The sequence below is a fragment of the Dermacentor silvarum genome, chromosome 1 (genome assembly GCF_013339745.2).
Source record: "Dermacentor silvarum isolate Dsil-2018 chromosome 1, BIME_Dsil_1.4, whole genome shotgun sequence".
Taxonomy (NCBI): domain Eukaryota; kingdom Metazoa; phylum Arthropoda; class Arachnida; order Ixodida; family Ixodidae; genus Dermacentor; species Dermacentor silvarum.
Genome location: NC_051154.1, coordinates 21,146,881 through 21,169,641, shown reverse-complemented (window position 1 = coordinate 21,169,641; position 22,761 = coordinate 21,146,881). Strand labels below are relative to the sequence as shown.

The window sequence follows — 22,761 nt, the reverse complement described above, 5'->3', positions numbered from 1 at the left end:
AGCGTGCTGGATGTTTACATCCAAAATGGCTGATATTGGAGTATTTACTCAATTTTGCTAACTGGCAAGACCCATAATAGCCAACAGCGACTCGAAACAAAAGATTGATTTTCAAAGTAGTGGTCATTCTGCACTGCTGAAAATTCAGTTGTATTTTTCTGCATCTTTCCTTTGTTTACTAAGCTTGCATCCCATATGGCTAAAGCACATGCACAGCAAATAAGCTGTGCAGTGTCATCACCGCGAGTTATCATACGCCATCATCATCAGAGCCAAGCATCTGCATGTGGCGCGAGCCACGAATGAGCATCAGAATACACGCTCCTCTCGTTTTCATCAAGGCTGGACGCCGCAGCAGCCGTGCTAGTCTTACACTTGCATCGAGTCACTGTAGATTTGTCACAACGGTGACGCAGGTAGCTGCAGTGGCCTTAACAATTTCAGTCTGTCATCACTATGCAACCTGCTACTGATAAATCATAATAAATAATGAAGTGCATGATAAAAAAAATAAAAAGACTGGAGTGTTAGAATATACTTTTATAGTCTAACACAAATACAAGCACAAGAAGTCCGAACTGCAAAGTAATTGCAGGCACAAAATACTAATGCAATAAAGTTACAAAATAAAAGCACAGTGACAAATTGACATTTGACTGGATGGTGAGGCCAAATTTGAAGGTAGAGTCAGAAGCAGGGAGTAAAAGATGCGTGGCACTTGGTTACAGTCGAACCTACTTTTAAATGCCCCACTTAACACCTCCCTGCCCATGCCTATTCCCTGTGACCACTATCGATGGTTGCAAATTTGTATTTTGTCACTGTTCGAGCTGGCGACTTATTAGCATACCCTTTGAAACTGGACGGTGACAGTCACTTAGCCTGCTTGCATTAATCAGGTATGCGATACATGCTTTTCATTGTAGCATTTTTGTATACATCTCCTTACTCTTTTCCTCTTCCTCAAAACTTTTCTATCTACCTTGTATGCCTACACATGCCTGTAACGAATCTGGTCATATCAAACTCTTCCCTGCTTTTTTCCCACCAATACTCTAAGCTTGCCTTGCTTATGTCGACTGCTCACCGGTTGATGCTTCCGTCCACTTTATAACCAAGCGCTTCTGGAAGGTACACGTTACCTATGGGTGTCACTGAGTGAATCCCTTCGCATTCTATTAGCTAGCACCATCTAATGGGTTAAATAGAAACTTTCGTTAGTTTCACTTTGCTTTTTTTTTTGTTTTTTTTTTTTCCCGCTGCACGGTGATATTAAAAGTGCCTCAGGAGCAGGGCATAGTCGTGGTGATGAGCGCTTGTAGTTCCTAAGATGACAACGACATTGTGCGCCACTCCTCCATGGAAACTTCGCATTTATAGCAATTCTTATACATCTTTGCGAGAGTGTTTGAACGATGGCAGCAGCACTGACACGGAACAGAACCTTCAATTTGTCAGATTTCAGCCCAGAGTTTCGCTTTCTTCTCTGAACTGTTTCATTGCCACCGTGCACCAATATAAAAATGTCCTGCATGTTCGAAAGGTCACAGTTCTTATCTGCAGGTTGTTAACATCCTTCAGGCAAAATCACTTGATGGCAGCCGCACAGCGAGTAGAACTTTGCACCAAAAGGCGGCCGGGAGGTGACCTCAGCAATGTGCTAGGTTAGGAACTAGGACAAACATTTTCTTGTATATCTCAAGATATTCTTTATATAGAAAGCCGCTAATTGCTGGAATATTGCACAGACCCTTGTGTTGAAAATATATATTGTTAATTTTTTTAATGTTCTCTGAAAAGCTCCATTAATTATTTTATATACCTTTTTAACCTTCTTTTAACAAAATTTTTGTATAGGTATTTGTTTATATTCTTTTTAATAAAAATGTTGCTTGGGACTAGTACCGTTGGAAAAAGAATTTCATCTACAATATGATACTATACACTTCAGTATTGAGCATGCTTTGAGAGAAAGAATTATTTGCTAGACTAGCCAAAAACTATGACTTTTTCGGGGACAGAAAAGTGTTAAAGTAAGTTATCTATTGGAAGAATTTTTCTTTCAACTACCGTTTTTCTGATGCATAAGTTGCAGTTTTTTTCTGAATTTTTCATTGGTGCGTCTTGTAGTACGGCGCAACTTATACAAGTTTTTTTTTTCTCTCAGAAGAACTGCAGTCAAAATCAGTTTGGATGCTATGGCCACGTGAAGCGCACTGGGTTGACCTCCTCTGGCAGTTGCTATGGGTTGTATGTGTGCTATGAAGGTACCGGGTTAGTCTCGTAATCGAGTTTCCGAGCACTGTGCGAGAAAGACAGAGCAGCAATGCAAGCAGAGGCAAGCCGACAGCGAGTCAACCGACACCGAAGTCGTCGTATCTGCAGATCGCTTTCAAGATATGGCGCGCGCCATTGCGTTAACTACACAGTTGCTACCAGAGTACAAGCCACCCCTCCCTCCAGTGCTGCCTTCCCGCTTTCCTCCTTTGTGTACGATTTGGCTCACCGTCGCACACTTTCACTCGCACATGCAACATATGGCGCGCCGGGACGATGTTATCGCCCTTGGACTTTATACAAAACATCGCGGTGACCACGACACCAGAAATCCGCCTGGAGTGTCCATTATCACTGCTATCGCAATTATATAGGAATGGCACCCAAACGCTTGCGCGTGACCCATATTCACGAAGTGAAACGTCATAAATTTTTTTAAATCACCAAATAAACAGGTGAGTATTATATAAACTTTTTTTCTTCTTTTTTTCGGAAAAACTACCGTTTTGAGGGGGTGCGACTTATACAAATGTGCAATTTATAGACCGGAAAATACGCTAACAAATTTATCAAGAAACCCATGTCATGCATTACAGTTGCAACAACACATTTGCAGCACGTGGTTACAGTGAACAGAATAAGCTTCAGTGCAATGGAGCTACAGCCAGCCCACATGCAAAGCCACACGTACACAGGGAAGCTTTACAGCGTACATGCCAGGAAGTTGGCAACAGATTACACAGGGGAGCGCTAGCTGAAGCCATTGGGAATAATTATACAGTGGAACCTCGTTGATACGACTCTGCTTAATACATTTTTCAAGATGATACGTTTTTTTCCCCCTGATAATACGATTTGGTTGGATAATACGTTGGAGGATACAATTTATTTTCTGGTTCCCGCGAAGATTGTATCAACGAGATTCCACTGTATATATATTGAAAATGACCAACCTTACGAACACATTATTTCAGCACAAGTTGATTCTAAAGGAACAATGTGACCATTCGGAAATAGTTTTTCTTCACTTTTTATTTCTTGCTCGCTCAGTAGACTCGATTGTCGTATTTATGTCACGGTTTCTTAAGTCTGTTAATTTGTTGTAAACATTGACACTCATGGTACCCGTCTTCGTTTGCATCAAATTCACAATAAAGGAGGCGGCCGACTAAAAATTAAGTCGTAACCTTAGTGCAGATGTTTACAATGATGCCCAAAGTTAGAAGCACCCCAACATAAGCTTGCCACTCCAATGCATATCCAATGCACTACAAGTATGATTACATGTGATGAACACATTGGTAGAATGACAACCGGAAAAGCCACTGCATTGTGACTTTAGAAACAGACTTTAATTAATAATATGTGTCAACAAACACTGATATAAACTGCACAACCCCTGCACACTGCTTATTATTCGTAAGTCACTTTAAGTTCATCATGTTTGAACGAGAGTTAAATTGGTATGGTGGCTTCTGTTGGCTACAGCCACATTGTCACTTATATACGAGTTCAATGCATACAGACTCGACTGTATTTCAAGAAACAGATGAATCTGTTAGTACAATGGGGGTGTGGACTTTTTGGTTAGCTCTAAAATCAAGATGTCATGAGCATCTATGCCGAGTTACATTTCTCCATAATAATATGCATGTTAAAATGTTGGCGGGTGCGAACTTCGGTCCCTTAGCAATATCTCACCAGATCACCAAAATGTCAGCATTGGAACAACTTAGCATTTGTTGTCCACTCGCACACATTAAGAATGCAATCAGGTGCAGAGTTGCTGGTGTTAGCAAGCCTGAGGAAAAAAACACACCATGCATATGAAGTCTGACTGAGGAGTCATGGTGGTCACAGTGTCTGGCAGGAGGTGGGAGATCGGTGGTGATGGTGAGTGTGTGCCTGGTGCTGCGTGATGGCTCAGCTGGGGCGATAGGCCCCCGTAGGCACCACCATTTCGCCGCTGTTCTGCAAGCAGCTCTAGGTCTGGCTCCTGGGACTGTAAACAGTACAGGAAAATGCATATTACAGTTAACAATTTACATAGGCAGAACTCGCAGCCTTGCAATAGATCACTTCAAAGGGATGAAGAGGAACAGTATATTTTATAAAGAGAACAGTATAAGATAATTCTATATTATTTATCCATTTGCCGGCAATTACTTGTAAACTAACAGAACCACAACTGCACCTGCAGGAAATGGTCAAGCATTCAGCAAGATATTTGGGCAATGTGCTTCCAAAACCTTCTCACAGATAATTGAGCTGGACATCACTGCCGTGATTAAAATGAAACAGTGGGGTCCAAAGAACAGGAAAACACAGCAGATGGCACAGTTCCTGTTCCTTCCTTTCTGGCCTTTTGAATCAAATCCATTCAAAGACATTTGAATCAAATCTATACCAAGTAGCCAAACTTGCTCACCTTTCAGTGCTTCTAGTGCTTCTAAATTACTCAACAAGGCGGCCATTATTTCTATTAAAAAAATCAATATGCCTCTTTAAATAATTTACATACTTATGCTAATAAACTTTTAAATTAATTACTGATGTAAAATCGCAGTAAAATAAAATCATCATCATCTTCAGCCTAAATTTTATGTCCACTGCAGGACGAAGGCCTCTCCCTGCGATCTCCAATTACCCCTGTCTTGCGCTAGCGTATTCCAGCTTGCGCCTGCAAATTTTCTAACTTCATCATCCCATCTGGTGTTCTGCCGACCTCGACTGCGCTTCCCTTCTCTTGGTATCCATTCTGTAACCCTAATAGTCCACCGGTTATCCATCCTACGCATTACATGGCCTGCCCAGCTCCATTTCTTCCGCTTAATGTCAACTAGAATATCGGCTATCCCCGTTTGTTCTCTGATCCACACTGCTCTCTTCCTGTCTCTTAACGTTAGTCCTAAGATTTTTCGTTCCATCGCTCTCTGTGCAGTCCTTAACTTGTTCTCGAGCTTCTTTGTTAACCTCCAAGTTTCTGCCCCATATGTTAGCACCAGTAGAATGCAATGATTGTGCACTTTTCTTTTCAATGACAGTGGTAAGCTCCCAGTCAGGATTTGGCAATGCCTGCCGTATGCACTCCAACCCAATTTTATTCTTCTGTAAATTTCTTTCTCGTGATCAGGGTCCCCTAAGAGTAATTGACCTAGATAAATGTACTCCTTTACAGACTCTAGAGGCTGACTGGCGATCCTGAATTCTTGTTCCCTTGCCAGGCTATTGAACATTATCTTTGTCTTCTGCATATTCATCTTCAACCCAATTCTTACACTTACTCGATTAAGGTCCTCAATCATTTGCTGTAATTCGTCTCCATTGTTGCTGAATAGGAGAAAAATAAAATAGCCCGGGTTTAATAAGAGTGCGTAAAAAATGATGTTCTTTTACCCTCATCACTTACAATAACAAACAAATAAAGCTAAGTCTGTTATGTGCTGAGAAGCTCGTTCCTATTCAAGCGTAACTAAGCAGGCTGTCCACAATCTGCAGACAAAACCAGCCGGAAAATGCTCCAATTAGTGAAGCGCGCATTCCAGCGACGCTGCCTCAGGCGCTCGGTTGCCTGCGCTCAGTGAAATGTGCTTCACAGCAAAGCAACAGCGGCGCACTCCCGCGCTGTAGCAGACGATGCGAAGCACCTCCTCTAGGTCCCTGTGCGCCTGTGCCGCGTTGCTTCGATGCGTGGCCACGCTGAGCCGTGTTCACCCTAAGAGTGGTCGAGCCTGAACATGGCAGTGCTGTGACGTCATTCAAAGTGACAAGCGACTTCGAGAATTACTCAAGGCAACATCAGTTATTTGTTTAATCTGTTGCCCCAATAGACCAATTAAAGTTCAGAGAAATAATGATTATACCGCTAATCAGGTGCTCTCATGCAGAGCACACAAAATCGTCCCCTATGCAAAAAGAGACAAACGCAACAGCTCGCGCACGAGAGTGTCACCAGAAGTGCGCCACCCAGCAAAAAGGCGGGGCCTGTGAAACGAATTCATCACGATATGCTCTGGCTCCAGGAATCTCACTTGCGGAGGCTAGATGGGAAAGTCTAGAGAGTGTCTACGCTGGTGGTGACGCTCGCATCCTGAAATCATGGGTTCGCAGAACTTCGAATATTTCTATTTCTGCAATTAACTAACTAAACATTCTTGTGGTAGAACACACCTTAGAGGGCACGTAACAACTTCCAACACAACTAAAAATTGCTATGTGGCCTGGTGAGGGGCCATTTAAAGGGTCCCTGAAAAGGTTCGGACAAATTTTGTAGACGCGCAGGGTACAGTTACAGTAAAACATTCACACAACGATTTGTGTGAAGGGTCTCATATTAGACCTACAGATGGTTACCCTTCTCCTTAGCTATGCTTTTTCTCCTCAACTCATTCGCCGAGTGATCAGGGCTAAGCTCCGCCTTTACTGGCTCTACGTCATGATACGACGCCGTGTTATCTACTTCTGGTTTTCTTGGAGCCAGCGTGCGAAGCCTCTCCAACCTCTCCGCCAGCCACCAGGCACTCGATCCCAAGCGAGAGCTTTGAAGTAGCGTGCGTTGCGAGCGTTCTGTCTCAGCGCCTAGTGCGTCCGGTATTCCGGTAACCACAGTCGAGCTGGGCATTTTGATGGATGGGTGGAAGCGTAAATTAAAGCCCCTCCATACTACTATTGCTGCGATGACGGAGCTTCAGTCAGCGCAGACGTAAGTGAGCCGAGTGAGCGGCCTGATCGGTCTAAAGTCAGTCTGCATGGTGCAGCCACTTGGTGGCGCAGAGCTTAACAAGCCAAACAAATAGCTAATATTGCTGTAACCAAGTAAAAAAAAATTTTGAACATCTAGAAAAACTATGTGTTCACTATTACGCTCCTTCCAAAAATTTACACCAGCAGCAAAGAAGAATACACTTGATTACCGCTATATTAGTTCTGTGTTTGGTTGAGCTCTGTGCCATCAGGTGGCGGCACCGTCCAGGCCGTTCACGTTTGCACCTCCACTCATCCTGTAAAGCGCCCGGCGCAGTTAGCTTGCAGTTGCGTTTACTCAAATACCAGACATGCGAATCACTACTGTCCTGTATAGTAATCCTTCAACGTGCAGCGACGGCCACAAACGCGTAGATGCCGGTGCCGATCGGATACCCACAACCAGCGCTGCAGCCACTTCACTCGCATGTTTGCCATGCCTGCTTGACACTCTGCCGATCGCTACGTTTGCAGCCCACAACGCGACGGTGAACCATGGTGCTTGCGAAACGACAGATTGAGACCAACACAGACCGCACAGCTCGCGTCAACACGGAGCACGTTGTAACACAAGCAGACGACACTTGTGTGCCGAAAGTGCTTTCAATAGTGTAGTGATACACTGTCCTTCTGCTTTCTCTTTCTGTTACTTTCTTTTTATAGAAACAAATTAACTAACATATAAACTATTACATACAACATTTGTTCACCATAATGTTGGAAAAATAATCGATGACGCACCCTGGGCAGCCAATCGGATAGCTCACCCTACTGACGTGATATGATCAAATCTCGTCAAATGGTCAGGGGCGGCTTAAAGTTCATCTGAGTGGCGTGCTGCAACCGGTAGCGATGTTCCTTTTTAAAACCTTGTAATAAATTGTACACTTTACACAGAGCATTTAGACACATCAATTAAATATCAAAAGAACCTATCCTAACGACTCAGTACCTTTGTACAAAACCATAAAAATCATTTTAGGGTCCCTTTAAGTGCAGTGGTGAGCATAGTGCCATAATTTTAAGCAATGCAATGGCTCAACGTCACTTAACCACAGCCAGTTAGAGTGCAGCTGTGGCTAGACTTGTTGCTCAATGCCCGCACGTGATTGTGTTACATGCAAATAGCCAACACAGATACAGTCGGAACTACGATATAACACGGAGATAATGAAGTAAACTTAAAATTTAGTTGGGCATGCTTTATTTCAATCGAGTATTGTCCTGTTATAAAAGAACTGCAAATGTGGGATCAACACACCATCGGCTACAGCAAAGCAAATTACAACCAAATTACAGCAAAGCAAATATTCATTCTGGTAGCAAAAACGTCAAACACAGTCGCCAACAGTTTTTTCAGGCGCCTATATTACGGGCTTGAGCTGTTATTCGTACTTCCTCGCGGCACCGCCACATAGCCCTAGAAGCAAGCAATAGTACAGTCAACTTCCATTAGTGTGACCCCTACGGGACCAACAAGGTTGATCGAGTTATCCGGCGGGTCAAATTAAACAAGATGCAGAAAAAACACCAAAACGCACCGCAGATTCATTTGGCAATATTTGCCCTATTCTATCACGCCCCCGAATCAAACGTGTGCCACTTTCTACGAGTCCGAAGTCGAAAACTGACGTAGAAATGACAAAGCTCCTAAAAAAGTAGAACTCTAACACACACCCAAGTTTTTAGCAAGAAAAATGGGCAAGGGTTCAGTATGCACTGCACATTAGCGGCCAGTTTCCTAAAGTCAGCTGCGCCGCAATACATTTGTATTATGCAGTAAAGCGTATGAACGCCACAAAAGCACTTTTGGTTTTCTGGTACGTTTGCAACGCTCAGACAATTTATGCCCCAATTTTCCTGGGGGGGAAAAAAATTCGGCAGACACTTAAGACTGCTTACGTGTGGGAATGCAAAAATTATAGTCCCTTTGGTGAAATGCTTTTTTTTCCGTGCATTCCTTGTATGCACAAGCTCTCGCCTGGATCTAACTGCACCTCAGTAAGGGCAAATCAAAACACGCCAAGCGTCTCAACGCGCCCGCTTGTCCGCGAGGAGTTTAACTCGAAGAACCACTCAGCGCGTTCAATTGGACATTAAAGCTTTATATTTTATACGCTAATTTTATACACTCATGACCTGGCACCACCTCCTCCCCATTGGAATCACATGCCCAATGACGCACGCACTAGGCCACACCTTTAGTCAGTGGCTGCGACGTGACATGTGCAATGACGCACGCACTGGGCCCACCTTAGGTCAACCAGAACCGTGGAGCCGCTGGGGCATCGGGGAACCGTGCTCGTCTCGCACCTTGGAGGCCCGGGCTTGATTCCCACCCAGACCGAAATTTACCAAATTTTCTTTTTAAAGCCAATAATTTACTTTGCTTACAGGAACCTCCCCGAGAAATTTGACATCAATTCGAGCATTCTTTTACGTGTTTTCACTCTTTGTGCCGTACACCATTTTTTGGTACAATCCGTCAGACACACCGACAACGGTGACGGATTTTCGCATAATGGGGCACAATACTTTCGCATTAAAAAAAAATGCGTTTCAGAATCGGGTAAATACCGTAATCAGACATTGTGCGCTATGGTTATTGATTGAAGATCAACCTAGGCAGGCCGAAAATAGGCGTTTTCTACGGCTGATTTTGACGTATATTTAACGCATTCACTTAGGGCATTCACTGTCCCCTAAGCTCTGCCAAAACAGATGCTGCCACTATAGGGGTCGCCATTGCGGTCACCATAGGGGTCAGGCACGCTGGTCAAGTTCGAATTCTCCAGAGAAGACAAATTATAGGATCGAAATAATGAAAGTTTAAACCCATAGAAATGCATGGGCACCAGCCTGCACCTTCGGTAAGGATAAAATTAACCAAAAAATCTAATTAAATGAAGTCAAATTAACGGAAGTCTGCTGTATAACAAGCCGAAATTTCGGCACGAGCATGGTGCCGCAAACATGGCGGCTGTGAACAAAGTCTGTGCCACGTCGACTTGGCACCAAACAGCCAACTTCAGTTGCAGACTTCCAACGAAGCAATGCTGGTTAGGAGTTAGGAATAGTGGAGGCAGTACAGCTGTAACAAAAATTTCCTGATGGCAAGTGGTTCGCGACAAGTTATGATGATATAAAGCCCTCGTTCACCTCAACAACCTGAGGTTCAATGTGCACCCGAAACCTTAGGTTCTGCTGCCATCACCGCCCGAAAACAAACCTATGACCACAGCAGCAGAATGCCATAAGCACCAAGTCATTAAGGTGCATTGCGACACTGGCATGTTGGAAAACGAGTATCATTTCAGAGGCAGGAGAGAAATGCAGACACCAGAATATGCCCACCTGCGACAAAAGTGTGGCATGTTGTGGTGCCCTCTGGTGGGCAGCCAACGGCGCAGCAGCAGCCATCATCTGAGTCGGGTGGAGGAAGGCTGGTGCAGCAAACTGGTGGTGATGGAAGCAGCACCCACAAGGCGCCACATGGTGGTGGCCCGAGGCGGCAAGCAGCGGCGTGGCAAAGAAGGAAGGCGTGAACAGTGGCAGGTGGTAGTGAGGTGCCGCCGCAGCTCCCCCCGCAGCACCAGCTGCCCCCAGGGGGCCCCCGCTGCTTGCCATGCTGCTGCTTGTGCTGCACACAGCAAAGGGCTGTGCCGGCACAGCTGAGGCCAGGGTCACAGGCACCTGGGCACAAAGCAGCAGCATGCGTCCTATGTAGCAGAGGATGCTCATGACACCATACTATAGAAAAACTGACTGATTTCATAGGTCCGCCCCACTGGATTCCTTTACCCAAGAGGAGGAGGAGGAGGAGGAGGAGGAGGAAATGAAGGGGGGGGGGGAGCTCATGGGAGACAATAGTGCAGGGCTCCTGATCAATCTTGAGGTTAACATGCACCCAAAACATGGAACAAGTATGTTCACATTTCAGAACACGACCAAGAATTCAACTTGTCACCGCCAGTCAAGCAGGAGAATTCCACCGCCATTGAGCCACTAGGGTAGGTTATAGGGATAATACTATGTTGAGCAACACAGGTACTCCTGAAGTGAACAGGCCACTTCTATACATCAAGGTTTCAAATGAAGACAGCATGTTTTAGTTCTCCCAATATGAAAGAAAGAGACAATGCTGCCTTTGAATTCGTTATGTAGCTCCATCTGAAGCAATATATTGCAGCTACAATCTGCCAGAGCTATAGCCAATCATTTATTATTAAAGAAGTGACCAAGTTGCACTGGAAACAAAATTGAACCTGACAAATGTGTGTTTTAGCTGCAGAAAGAGAGCCCCAAGCTGTAGGACTGAAATACTAAGTCACAAAGTAATGTCAACACTGCCACAGTTTGAACACAGGGTAACCTGGGATGGGGAAGACCTAACAAACACAGGGTTCACAAAGAGTAATTGCCAGTCTGCCTTAATTTAGTGTTTGCCTTTGGTGTCCCTTTATGAAGCACAGCATGATACTGAGACATGCAAACATCACTTCCCGCCACCTTCTGTTATGGCTGCCCTTATATGCCAAGCACCTCAGGGGCACTGAAAACAAATTTCTTCTCCTAACTGCAAGAGATAGATTACAAGTACTCAAAATAATTTAGTATTGAAAAATATTTTTTCTTCAATTTTGTTAATATTTAATCACATTTCAAAGCCTCCATGGTTTGTGAGAAAACACCATAAAGAAAGCATTTGGCAGAGTAAACCTGTTAACCTAACATATCGTTGGCACACAGCAATGCCATGTTCATTTGCTTTAAACATATGCAGATTTCAGGCATACAACAGCATGTATGAACTCCATAACAAGCACTTGTAAAGAAATGGTGATGGATACTAAACAATCTAACAGGCATTGCCCATCTGGTAAGGTTTAATTTGTTATAAAGTTAACAAAACAGCTATTAAAGGGACACTAAAACACTAAATCAGTTGATGTATAGTATTCTTTCAAAGCCCTATTTTCATGAATCTCACAGAATTAGGTAGGTTGTTGTAAGAAAATATGAAGGTCAAAGTCCTGTTATTTTTTCCCCCGCATTGAAACCAAAGCGTAGCTACGTCAGTACGGTGTCACTAATTTCAAAGCATTTTGTCATGCTTGAGCCATTGTGGCTCTGACAACGCTCTTGAAACTTCAGACTAAGGCTAAGTTCAGCCTATGGCCCTTTTGCAATACGATCAGTTCATCCCTACCGATACGAAATCAGCCAGGCCTGAGCAGACAATGTCAAAATCTGACTTCACAGAGAGCTGTTACAGGAACTTCCAAGGAAGCGTCGCCACCTGGGGATGTATACTCGGGCAATCACTTTCTGGCGATAATATCGCCTTTGTGTGACGTAGTGTTCAACCAGCCAATCAGCTCATCCAGTTTTGCTCAAACAGCCAATCAGCGTGCGTCTAATGGCTGGGGCGATAGTATCGCCGAAAGTTATCGTCCCAGAATACGACCCCTGTATTTCGCTTTGGCATCTTTTCCTGCTTGTCAAGCCTCCTCTCATGGTAAGATTGGCTTCTTTGGTATAGTATAAGGGTAGTTTACAAATATAAGCTAAATTATTTTTCTCTGGTGTTTTTAATTAACCAAATGATCCAGGACAAACTGCTCATTTATCAGGGGGTTGACAAGCCCGTACACAGGTGCAGACCTTACACTCGTTTATACGGTATCCTGACCCTATTAAGGTTTGCATTACTATACCAACCAGACCCTTTACCATTTTGTTTATGATATATCAGGCACTTGTCGAGGAATTCATGGACCTTATTTTGGGAGGTCTAGTAGGAGTCAAGAGTAATCGGAACACGTCCCTCAGCCCACATCCTAACTGATGATCTCTATAAAGACTGCCTCCCAGCAGTGCATGCCGATAGTCAGAATTGGCTGGCTCTGCTCAGTTGTGATGAAAAATTCAGGTGCACTGATCACACCCTCTTATTCTTTAAACCTAGGACATTATGCTTGGGCTATTGCAAGCAACATAACAGATGGGGGAAGCAGCGTGAAAACAATGGACAAAGAGGAAGGCAGAAGCAGCACCTGGATGCACAAATGTGTGTGCACATTTCCCTCTTAGTCGATTGTTTTTTGTCGTATTTGCACTGTTCCACTGTCCATTCTGTAAATAACTTTATAACTAGATAAAGGTTTGTTTAATGCACCGGTGTTTTGTAAATGTGGGTCTTTCCTTCTCTATTAGAACGCAAAATAACAACTTGCAATTGCATCAACTTGCAAGTACTCAGTTATATGGCATCAGACACTGTAGTGTGTGCAGAATCTCAGAAACCATGTGACATACGTCTCTGGCTTTGGCCAGTGGTGCACAGATGCTCTTAAGACAATAAAAGCAGCCCAACCCCTCAATTGCTTCAGACAATTGGTGCATGCTGTTGGGAGAGGTGGGGTAGTCCTTGAAATTGGAATATGTGCACAGGTTCCAAAAGGGATGAACGACGACTCCAGTACAACTGACCTGTGTCAAGTCGAAGACAAAGCTTGGTGCCTGTGGGAAAGCTTGCACAGGGCTGGCAGCACTGAGCAAGGTGCCCACCGATGGCTCCCAGGCCACGCGCACACCACTGGTGCCCCCAGTGCGGGATGGCGTTTGTGCCCCGCCTGCAGCGCCAGTTCCTCCATGGTGATGATGGTGGCCCACATGGTGGTGGTGAGCCATGGGGTGATGGAGGTGTGGCTGGAAGTTGCGCTGCTGCTCAGGTGATGGTGGGCTTGGCCGCCAGCCATGCTGTGCCACAGGCGGTGGTGGTGGTGGTGGCGGTGGCGGTTCACGGTACCGAGGCCGGCGCATACTGGGGCTGTAAATGCATGCATACCAAGAGTACATCATCATCAGCCTAAATGAATGTGCACTCAGAAGTGCAGTCTAGTGCCATAGAGTCGCAGATAACCACGTCCAGTCACAGGTACAGCAGGATTTTCAGCCATTCTAGAGTAGATGAGAAGTCCTGTTTAAAAAATTTATTACATGGACAGAATTAGATCTGCAGCTCTGGCAACTTTTAGTCATTATATATTGCCCCCTGGGATATGTGCCATGCGGTGCCTTAAAGTGCCTCCCTTTGTATAGGAGCACTGACACCAGGCAGTTACACCTAGTATTCAGTTGATAAATGTTATGTGGCTGAAGCCCTTATCAGCCCTGCTTGTGGGATTGACTCAGACCTGCACTGTTTCTGGGTATATACCCACTCGTTCCTCACTGTCAGCATGTGAGGTAACTGAAATTTAGGCATGCCAGGGTACCATTGTCAAGCAAGGAAAACAGAAGAAGTGCAGTGGCAAAAGCCCAGAATGCAGCCGCAAATCGTCACAAAGATCCAGCTCAACGAGCACAAGAAGCAGAGGCTACAAAAAAAAAAAAAAAAAAAAAAAGAGGCAAGAAACAGCCTATAAATAACAAGGCCAAATAACAAAGCTGGGAGAGATAGCCTATTAAGAATTCTGCACAATATTTGTGCAATTTAGCAAGCTTTAAAACATTGATGTAATACATAAAACATCCTAGTCCAGTACATTTTTTCTCAACTTTTGCACAAAGATCCTTTTTCAGGTATCAAGAAAAAAAGAAAAAGAAAAATTTCGCACTCAGTGTAGAAGCAGAATTAAGCTTCTACAAAATATGCACATCAATTTAACTGCAAGCTGACACTGCTAAAGCATCTACGCGCTAAAGTGTTCAGTCTGCATCAGTACCACGATCTCAAAATTTTGCTATACTGGAGTGCAGAACTTGTGACAGAGGGGAGGCAGCAGACTACTCCTGCAAGACTAAACACTGTGATAAGCTTCTGCAAAGATACAGCAAATTCTCAGGTATAACATACATGTTTGCCTCCCTTATCAGATAAGGTCTAAGCATGACATGCTTTTCATGTAGCAGTTCACTGTATTCTTCCCATAGGCCAGACAACAAAGGAGAATAAGGGCAAGTTCAGAATGATTGTCAAGTTGCTGCTAGCAAGCAGAAACACTTATGCTGAGGCCATGCCTTCCAAGGTTGGTAGTACGTCACGTGGTAATGTGTGTGAGGCCTGTGAGGCATATGGCACATCATTGTCACTCTGAGGCTCAAAGTTCTTGTCCGTCCGTCCGGACAGGGGGGGGGGGGGGGGGGGGGGGGAGAACAAGCCTGAGCCTCAGAGTGGCACTAATGTCCGTCCATCCATCCATGCATGTGTGCGCGTGTGTGCGTGCACACGCAATTCTTTATTGCAGACACACGGTTTGTTAGCTCTGCCACTTTTCTGAATTTCTGTTTCTTCTGTTGACTGGATACAGAGCAGCTATTACAGGGTACCCCAGCTAACGTTAGCCAAGCTCTTAAATATAGAATATATAATATACGAGGATGCAACCAATGCTGTCAGCAGTGCTGTACCACACAAGGATTTTTTTTTTCCATAATCGAACTATCGATAATTTCATGAGATTGATTAATGAACTTTTTAATTAGAGTTGTGGGTGCGCATTTTGAAACAACGGTAATAACTGCATTTTAAAACACCCGATTTAATTGCTTCCAGTGTGCTGTCTCGCGTAATTTTTGCGCGTTATAAAGGAAACGCGCGAAATACGACACTGGCCGCAACGTGTCCGCGCGCCGCGACACGAGCGATCCCAGGCGTTACTCGGAAGAATAAACTCTGATCAATGCTTTTGTCGTCCTCAATGCCGCTGCGCACTGCATTAGCTTCGCGCTTCGCGGTGACCAACGCCGATACCGAGGCCTCGCTCCTCTCACGCGGCCGCCGAGCCAGACATTGAGCAGAGTTAATTCTTCCGAGTAACGCCCGAGTCACGGCACGCGGATGCGTAGTCATGCGGCTATTTTCATATTTCGCGCGTTTTCTTGTAACTACGCGAGAAATAGCACACTGTAAGCAACTGAACCGGGTGTTTTAAAACACGATTATTTTTTTTCTATTAAAATTCGCGCCCTCAACTCAGCAATTAAAAAGTTCGTTAAACTAATTATTGACAGTTCAATTATGACATCGGTGCATCGGTGCGATTTGCCCTGGATTTGCCGAATTCGTCATTAGAGAAACGAGAGGGCGCACGAACGGCACGAATACGAAACCGTCTACCTTGCTTCTTGCGATGTCGGAAATGCAGCTGAGTTTTCGCTAACGCACTGTGCGTTCTTTATTCTATGACTGTGCTCCAATCATGCTGGATTGAAGACGTGTGCAGTAGTTGGCTGGAAAAATAGTGACTGACATATTAAGGAACGAAATGAATCCGTGTGGCCAAGTTCGCGGACCGCTGCTGCAACTTGTCCGCACCTGCTACTGGCACTTCGAGATGGACGGCTGTCATCAGGACACAGAAATTTGCTTATCCGCCAGCGGTGTATCGCTAACCTTCAAAGGAAGGGCTTCAGCTCCGGTACGTCGGCAAGAGTGAGTACCGCTCGTTAAACAATGACAAAGGAGGTAGCGCTGCTTCCTGTCATAGTAAGTTTCGCGCACAGTATCTACACACATCTACCTCATCTGGCACAGAAACTTAGGCCCACTCTATCGCCAACGTGTCAAGAATAAGTGAATGGCCGCACACTTGGAATATATGCGCACTATATACGCACAATAAATGACGGACTACACCGATAGCGCACGGTCGAAGCTGAATATTTCGTGACGGTCCACAAGAAGAGTAGGCGAGTTACTAGCGCTAATACATATTTGCTACAAGATTGTACAAAACAGCTGCGTTTCAAGCTTTGTGCCTATCAAGAACAAATCTATCGGAACTGAGCACACCCGCGAGCGATTAGGCAGAAAATAATCAGATGGTGACCGCACCGAGAAAATTTACCGAGTCAGAAACGTGACAAGCCGCTGCTTCAAAGTATTTACCAAATAGAGAACAAAGGGCAAAACACAATAATCCTGATTCAAATCATGACCGGGAACTTCGGGCAGCTTGGAAAACATACTTAGCCCCGCTTTTAGAACAAGCACCATATAGGCTGCTCGCGCCGTTTGGACATAGTTTAATCGGCTCCGAAAGCGCTTTTGCTTCGTGTCGTTCACCCAGTCACGGTCTACGATGCATCCCGAAACGGGATTGCTAAGTCGCACCGGCGCCGTATAAACACGGAGGCAGTTGAGGCAAGCAATGGACGCGTCACCACGTGTTTAAACATGGCAGCGCCTTCAGGATCGTCGCGAAAAGGGTCAATATGCAGGCAACAGCACAAAGTGAGCTGTGTTTGTGGTGGTAAATTTATTTTTCTTAATTTCTATAATGCACACGTAAGAGGTTCAGATCCCTGTGGATGGACATAGATCAATTAGCCTCTGCAAGAAACTCTGGAGAGGGACTAAAAGTGTTTCATGTTTATACGACCACTCATTGTACAAGGCAATGGCACCTCTGTCCTCTTGCAAACTGAGCCCGCTGCGCCTAGCGATATGACGGAAGGAGTCTGGCAACAGAGTAGTTGTGCACTTGCGATTGTGTTAGTTTTGTGTTTACGAGTGCCAGATCCAAACTCCCATTGATCACCAATACAAAGGGGAAGGCCACATGGATCATCATCATCATCCTAAAGTCCCTAGGTATTTTTTGCTTTACAGCGCACAGCCAATACAGCTGACTGGAGATCTGGGAGGATATCCTCCTAGCTGGAGATGGGCAAAACGGCTCACTTCAGTGAGCGGCTCGGAACGGATCAGCTCACCGAAATGAACCGGTTCATTTGAACTGCTCACTTATATCTGTAGCCTGCATTAGTCAGTCTAGTTATTTGGACAGAGTTGAAATAAGGGCTTGTTGGTAAAGCATTTCGATTGAAAAAGCGCGTTACCTGGGACCAGAAGAAACGAGAGAAGCAGGTGGACAGAACAGAGCAGAGCGCCGTCTACCTGCTTCTCTCGGTTCTTGTTCCAGGTAGCACACTGATTCAGTCAGTAGTTATTTGGCTTTGAAAAAAAAAAAAATGATTATGCGTTTGCAGAATAGGAGTGTTATGGGCATTTTGACTGTGCTTGTTGACTATTTAACTTCTTGTATTAAAAGCGCGAAGTTTTAATATTAATGAACCTTTCTTTTCTGATATTTGTGATAAAATGTTTGATACTTCACTGAGTGCGGCATTCTAGTGGCATCCCCGCCTTGCCGTGCTGACGACCGCTGACGAAAGTATCTCTGGCGAAACACAAGCGAGCGTTTGGAAAGCGAGATGCTTGCATGATCTTGCCCCAGTGAGCCCTGAGCCAATGAGCTGAGCGGAGCTACACTACACTACCAGAGCGGAGCTGGGGGAGAGTGACTAGAGGGAAGAAACAGAGCAGTAGCAGAGTCCGAGCCATGCTGATTGGAACTCGAACCATGATGACTCGAACGAACGCGGTCGAACCACTGGAATGCAGAGAAAGACTGAGAAGAGCCGGTTGAAACGGAACGGCATGACTCACTGAACGAGACAGAACCACGGCTTCCTCTTCAAAGAACCGCTGCTCACTTTTACTGAACCATGGCTAGACCGTTCTTTAAAAAGGGCAGCTCAAGATATCCAGCTTGCTCATGGGCAACCCACCTCTAGAGCTGACTCTCACACAAGCAAGCTGATAGTGCCACTGCAACTGACTACGAGGGTGTGGAATGCCTGCAGTTTCTAGATGAATACATGGCTAAAAAGCTTAAATCCCACCCCCTTCTTTGCTTGGTGCCTCTTCACCTCAACTTAATAATGACGTGATGGAGGAACCCATTACGCAAGGAACTGGAGAGGGTCTTGAAACGCATAGTGGGAAAATCAGCCACCGGGCTGGATGGCATACCTCCTTTGCTGTAAAAGAAATGTGGCAAACAGGCACGGCAGGTAATGCAGGATGTGCTTAATGCAATACTGCTAAGTGGATCTGTACCGCAAAGCTGGAGGGTATCCAGGATGTGCTGAAGAAGGGCGCTGACAAAGGCCTACCCGAGAGTATAGGCCAATAACAGTGAGATCAGGCTATTTGGTCACATACTCGGGGCTTGGATCCAACACTGGTTTGAAGAGGCTAATGTCCTGTGAGAACTACAGAATGGCTTTAGGCCTGGCCACTGTCTGGAGGACAACCTCTTCGTTGTGTCTCAGATAACAGATTGCCAGACTCAATGGCAGAGATAGTAATGGCCTTACTGGTCATCGCTCAGGCATATGACTCCAGGCATATGACTCCAGAGTCATATGCCTGAGCGAGTCAAGTACTGTGGACGAAACTGCAGGAATGAGCAATAAATACCTGGGAGCTTGCTCTGCATACTGCAAGCTGTAATACAGCTTGCACTATGCAGTGCAGTAATCAACTAGGAAGGTGGCAACACTCAGCCAATAGAGGTCCAGATGGGACTCAGACAGCTGTCCTAGGTCTCTCTTCATGCTATTGATCTTCGACGTGGAGAGACGGCTGGTAGAATGTAGCCGAGGCTCGATCTGTCGTACACGGAGGAAGGGGCCTACCACAAATATATTCTGCCAGCTCTGCTATACGCAGATTGGCAGGTAGTGTCTCTGACCCACAAGCCATATTGAATGTCTGCTCGGAAGAGGGTACATCTCTCGGGCTACGCTTTAAGGGGAGGCCCTGCTTTGACAAACTTTTTTTTTATTTCCGAGTCGATTTTGATTGAACTTGTGGAGTTTGTGTATTTACATCTGCTAATTAAAGATATACATTCAGTTTCCTTACATAATAAATATATTTCTAGAAATTTAAGAAATTCATAACATGCTTGGAGGTGGGCTATTTATTATGGTGTAATATATGTCGACATATAAAAATTATCTTGAGTAATCGAATATGTAGTGATACAAGTATAAATGCTCTAGACTGATTGGAACCAAAGTTGCAGCATGTCAAACTTTTTAAAGTATCGCCCCAGGGCAAATTATTACTTTTTTAATATTTCCGTCATAATATTTGTTTATGTCCACTGCAATCTCTATTTGTCTACCTTTCTGACAAATAATTATTGTTATAGGAGATAAGTACAACCAGAGATATCAACTCCAAAACAGTGACACCACCAGAAATGCTGTTTTGTGAAAATGAGTAAAAACATTCCACAAGCAGTTTATGATTATAACACTGGCTAAATCCATCAAGGATGATACAGGGATCCAATCAAGCAAGAATAAATGCTCTACACCAATCTGGAGCAAGGGGACGCATAAAGATATGAGCCAATTTTCGGCTCCCAAAAGCAGGGTCTCCCCTTAATGCACAGAAATCAGGGGCAATGTGCTTTCGCACAGATGAAAGGTGCCTGGGCTCACCTTCAGCAGCTCCTTCACCTGCCTTTCATCGTTGACGAGACAAGCGCTCGAAACCAGGCAGCGTGAACCGTGGAGCTCTAGGCACGCACAGGTTCACAGCTAACAATGTCGTACAAGGTGACGACCTTGGTTGGTCTCCCTTTGAGGCCCGAGAGGTAGTGGCAAAACTATCCTACGAGCGTCAGCTTGCTGCTATGCCGGAAAGCAGATGGGCTCAAGTAGCCTTCAAATATGTACATCTGCGGTGCCTCAACACCAAGTGGGTGGCGCGCACGAGAAGGCTCACCGAATGATACCGAGTAGATTCAGTTAGGCTCTCGGCTCTGCACCAGCCGACCCAGCGGCAGAAAGTAAAGAAGCATGTAGCAAAGTCGAGCATGGTCTCTGACAAGATCCTGCACTACAGACAACGGCAATGTCCATCTACTGTGCCCAAAAGATGGCCATAGAGAAGGAGTCAATCTACGATAATTCCAGAGGCAGTGGCCTGTTGAGCAAAGCCCAAAGTGGAGTCCTCCAAACACTGTCACTGCGCTCAATTCACGGCCTGTGCAACAGCTTCGAGGAAACAATAAGTGATTGCGATTGGAGTGTCCTGGGATTCTGCCTCCAGTACCGACAAACCTTGCCAGCCCTGGAGCCACTGGCCCTGGCGGGGTCGCAGATGACAGCGAAGCGCTGGCAATAGGCTTTCACCCGAAGAGACAGGACCCACAGTGGGAAGCAGTGGAAGTGACTAAGACGAGATTGGAATATTGGTGGCACTCCAGAGAATCCCATCAGTGACGGTTCAGTGTATCAGTTCAGTGATGTGAACCATCGTTTATGTGAACACAAGTCGTTTGTCCGCTTTTTCGTGTTTTTTTGCTCTCGCTCTCTCTGTGATTGTGTTACTTGTTTGTTAGTTTTGTGTTTATATGTACTTTTTTTTTTAACCGGACTTTTTATGAGTGCCAGATCCGAACTCTCGTTCATCATCCAATACAAAGGAGAAGGCCGCATAAGTCATTATCATCATGAGCCGAGCAATGACCAATGCTGCATCGGCTTTGTGTTATGAAATGTTGTAATCCACCTATTCCGTAACATTATAAATGTAATCCTCTCACACAACAAATGCGAACAAGGAAAAAATTCATTTTTTTATGATCTCAGCTTCAATGCAACATATGTAAGGCTGGTAATTCAAATTCAGTTTATTTTTCTTATACAAGAAAGAGAAGCAAGAGCTAAAGGCAATGTGGCCTGACAGAGGCTCTTGTCCTGTTGACAGTCAATACACAGGTACATTTTACCTACGACATAGGTATGTTTACATGCATTATACGCACATTTCGCGGCATACTTTCTTCATGCACGTTGCGCATTAAAAATCATTCACATGAATTATACATCTGGCAAACTTGAATAGCAACAAAAAATTACACATATACAAAAATAACTTTTTCTACCAGGCTGATAATGGCACCATTTCTCAATACTGGAGTATTATATTAAGCAACTTTGCTAGTAACCCATAAATCAATTCGAGAGCTCTAACACAGCTTCAACTTTAGCAAAACAAAAGAAAGTGGCTTGTTAAATTGTCTATTCATGTGATTTTTTTCCACAAGAATGATCACTTAAATTATTCACAGCATACAACTTAGGTTTTTCCACTCCAGACCACACAAAGTTTGCATAATCATACAGATTGCATGCCACTAAGTATCTTTCCTTCATGCAATTTGTCTTAATAATTGAGAGTTGCATCTTGTGAAATGCAAAGCTAACTCGCCCAATTTTCATCTTATTAAACATTTATAGTTCAATTAATTTTTAGAGCTAAGTTTGTCACTGTGGTGTTCACTCATAAAAGTATTCTTGACAACCTAATAACAAGTGGTTCTTGACAACTGCTGCAATTGGTACACTCTAAAAACAGTTCACTCTTTGGAGCGTATCTTTGTTCCACAACAATAAGTCACCTGTCTTGCAGTTCCTTCCTTGAAAACTGTACAAGCTAATTTCCTGTCAAGAATGTATCTGTCACATGCTTTTGATGATGCGCGCACCATTTGTGACCTGAAAGTGCATGGCGCACAGCAATAAAGAAAGGAAAAGCACAGGTCAAAGATATGTCCGAAAGGGTGTAAACTGTTTTTAGACCGAGATTCTGAAGAGGACACAAATTAACAAAAATTGTGTAAAATTGTCATTTCACTAATACAGTCTCCCCTCATCACTGAAGTATAAGGTTTTGACCTGTGTCAAAACCTTATACCATATGCGTTCACAAGCACGAACTGCCCATCGGTGCCTTTGCAGAATTCCATTTCAATTGATGACAGCAGCAAGCAAAGTGTGCATTTGCTCAACTTTCAATGCATAATTTCCAAGACCACAACAGGCAGTCATAACAAGCGAGGAAGGAGCACATGATCAGTTTCTACT

General features: G+C 44.5%; 1 protein-coding gene across 2 annotated transcripts in view; it reads right to left on the bottom strand.

Annotated features, from left to right (window-relative positions):
• The window catches only part of LOC119457790 (RING finger protein 44), a 143,466-nt gene that overhangs the window by 17,631 nt on the left and 103,074 nt on the right, over positions 1 to 22,761 (bottom strand). For both annotated transcript variants that reach the window (XM_037719519.2, XM_037719508.2), the window contains exons 5-7: positions 13,513 to 13,852; positions 10,375 to 10,713; positions 4,097 to 4,279 (exon numbers count right to left, since the gene is read on the bottom strand). In XM_037719519.2, the coding sequence (XP_037575447.1) occupies positions 4,097 to 4,279; positions 10,375 to 10,713; positions 13,513 to 13,852 (862 nt within the window). The remainder of the gene's footprint in view (positions 1 to 4,096; positions 4,280 to 10,374; positions 10,714 to 13,512; positions 13,853 to 22,761) is intronic.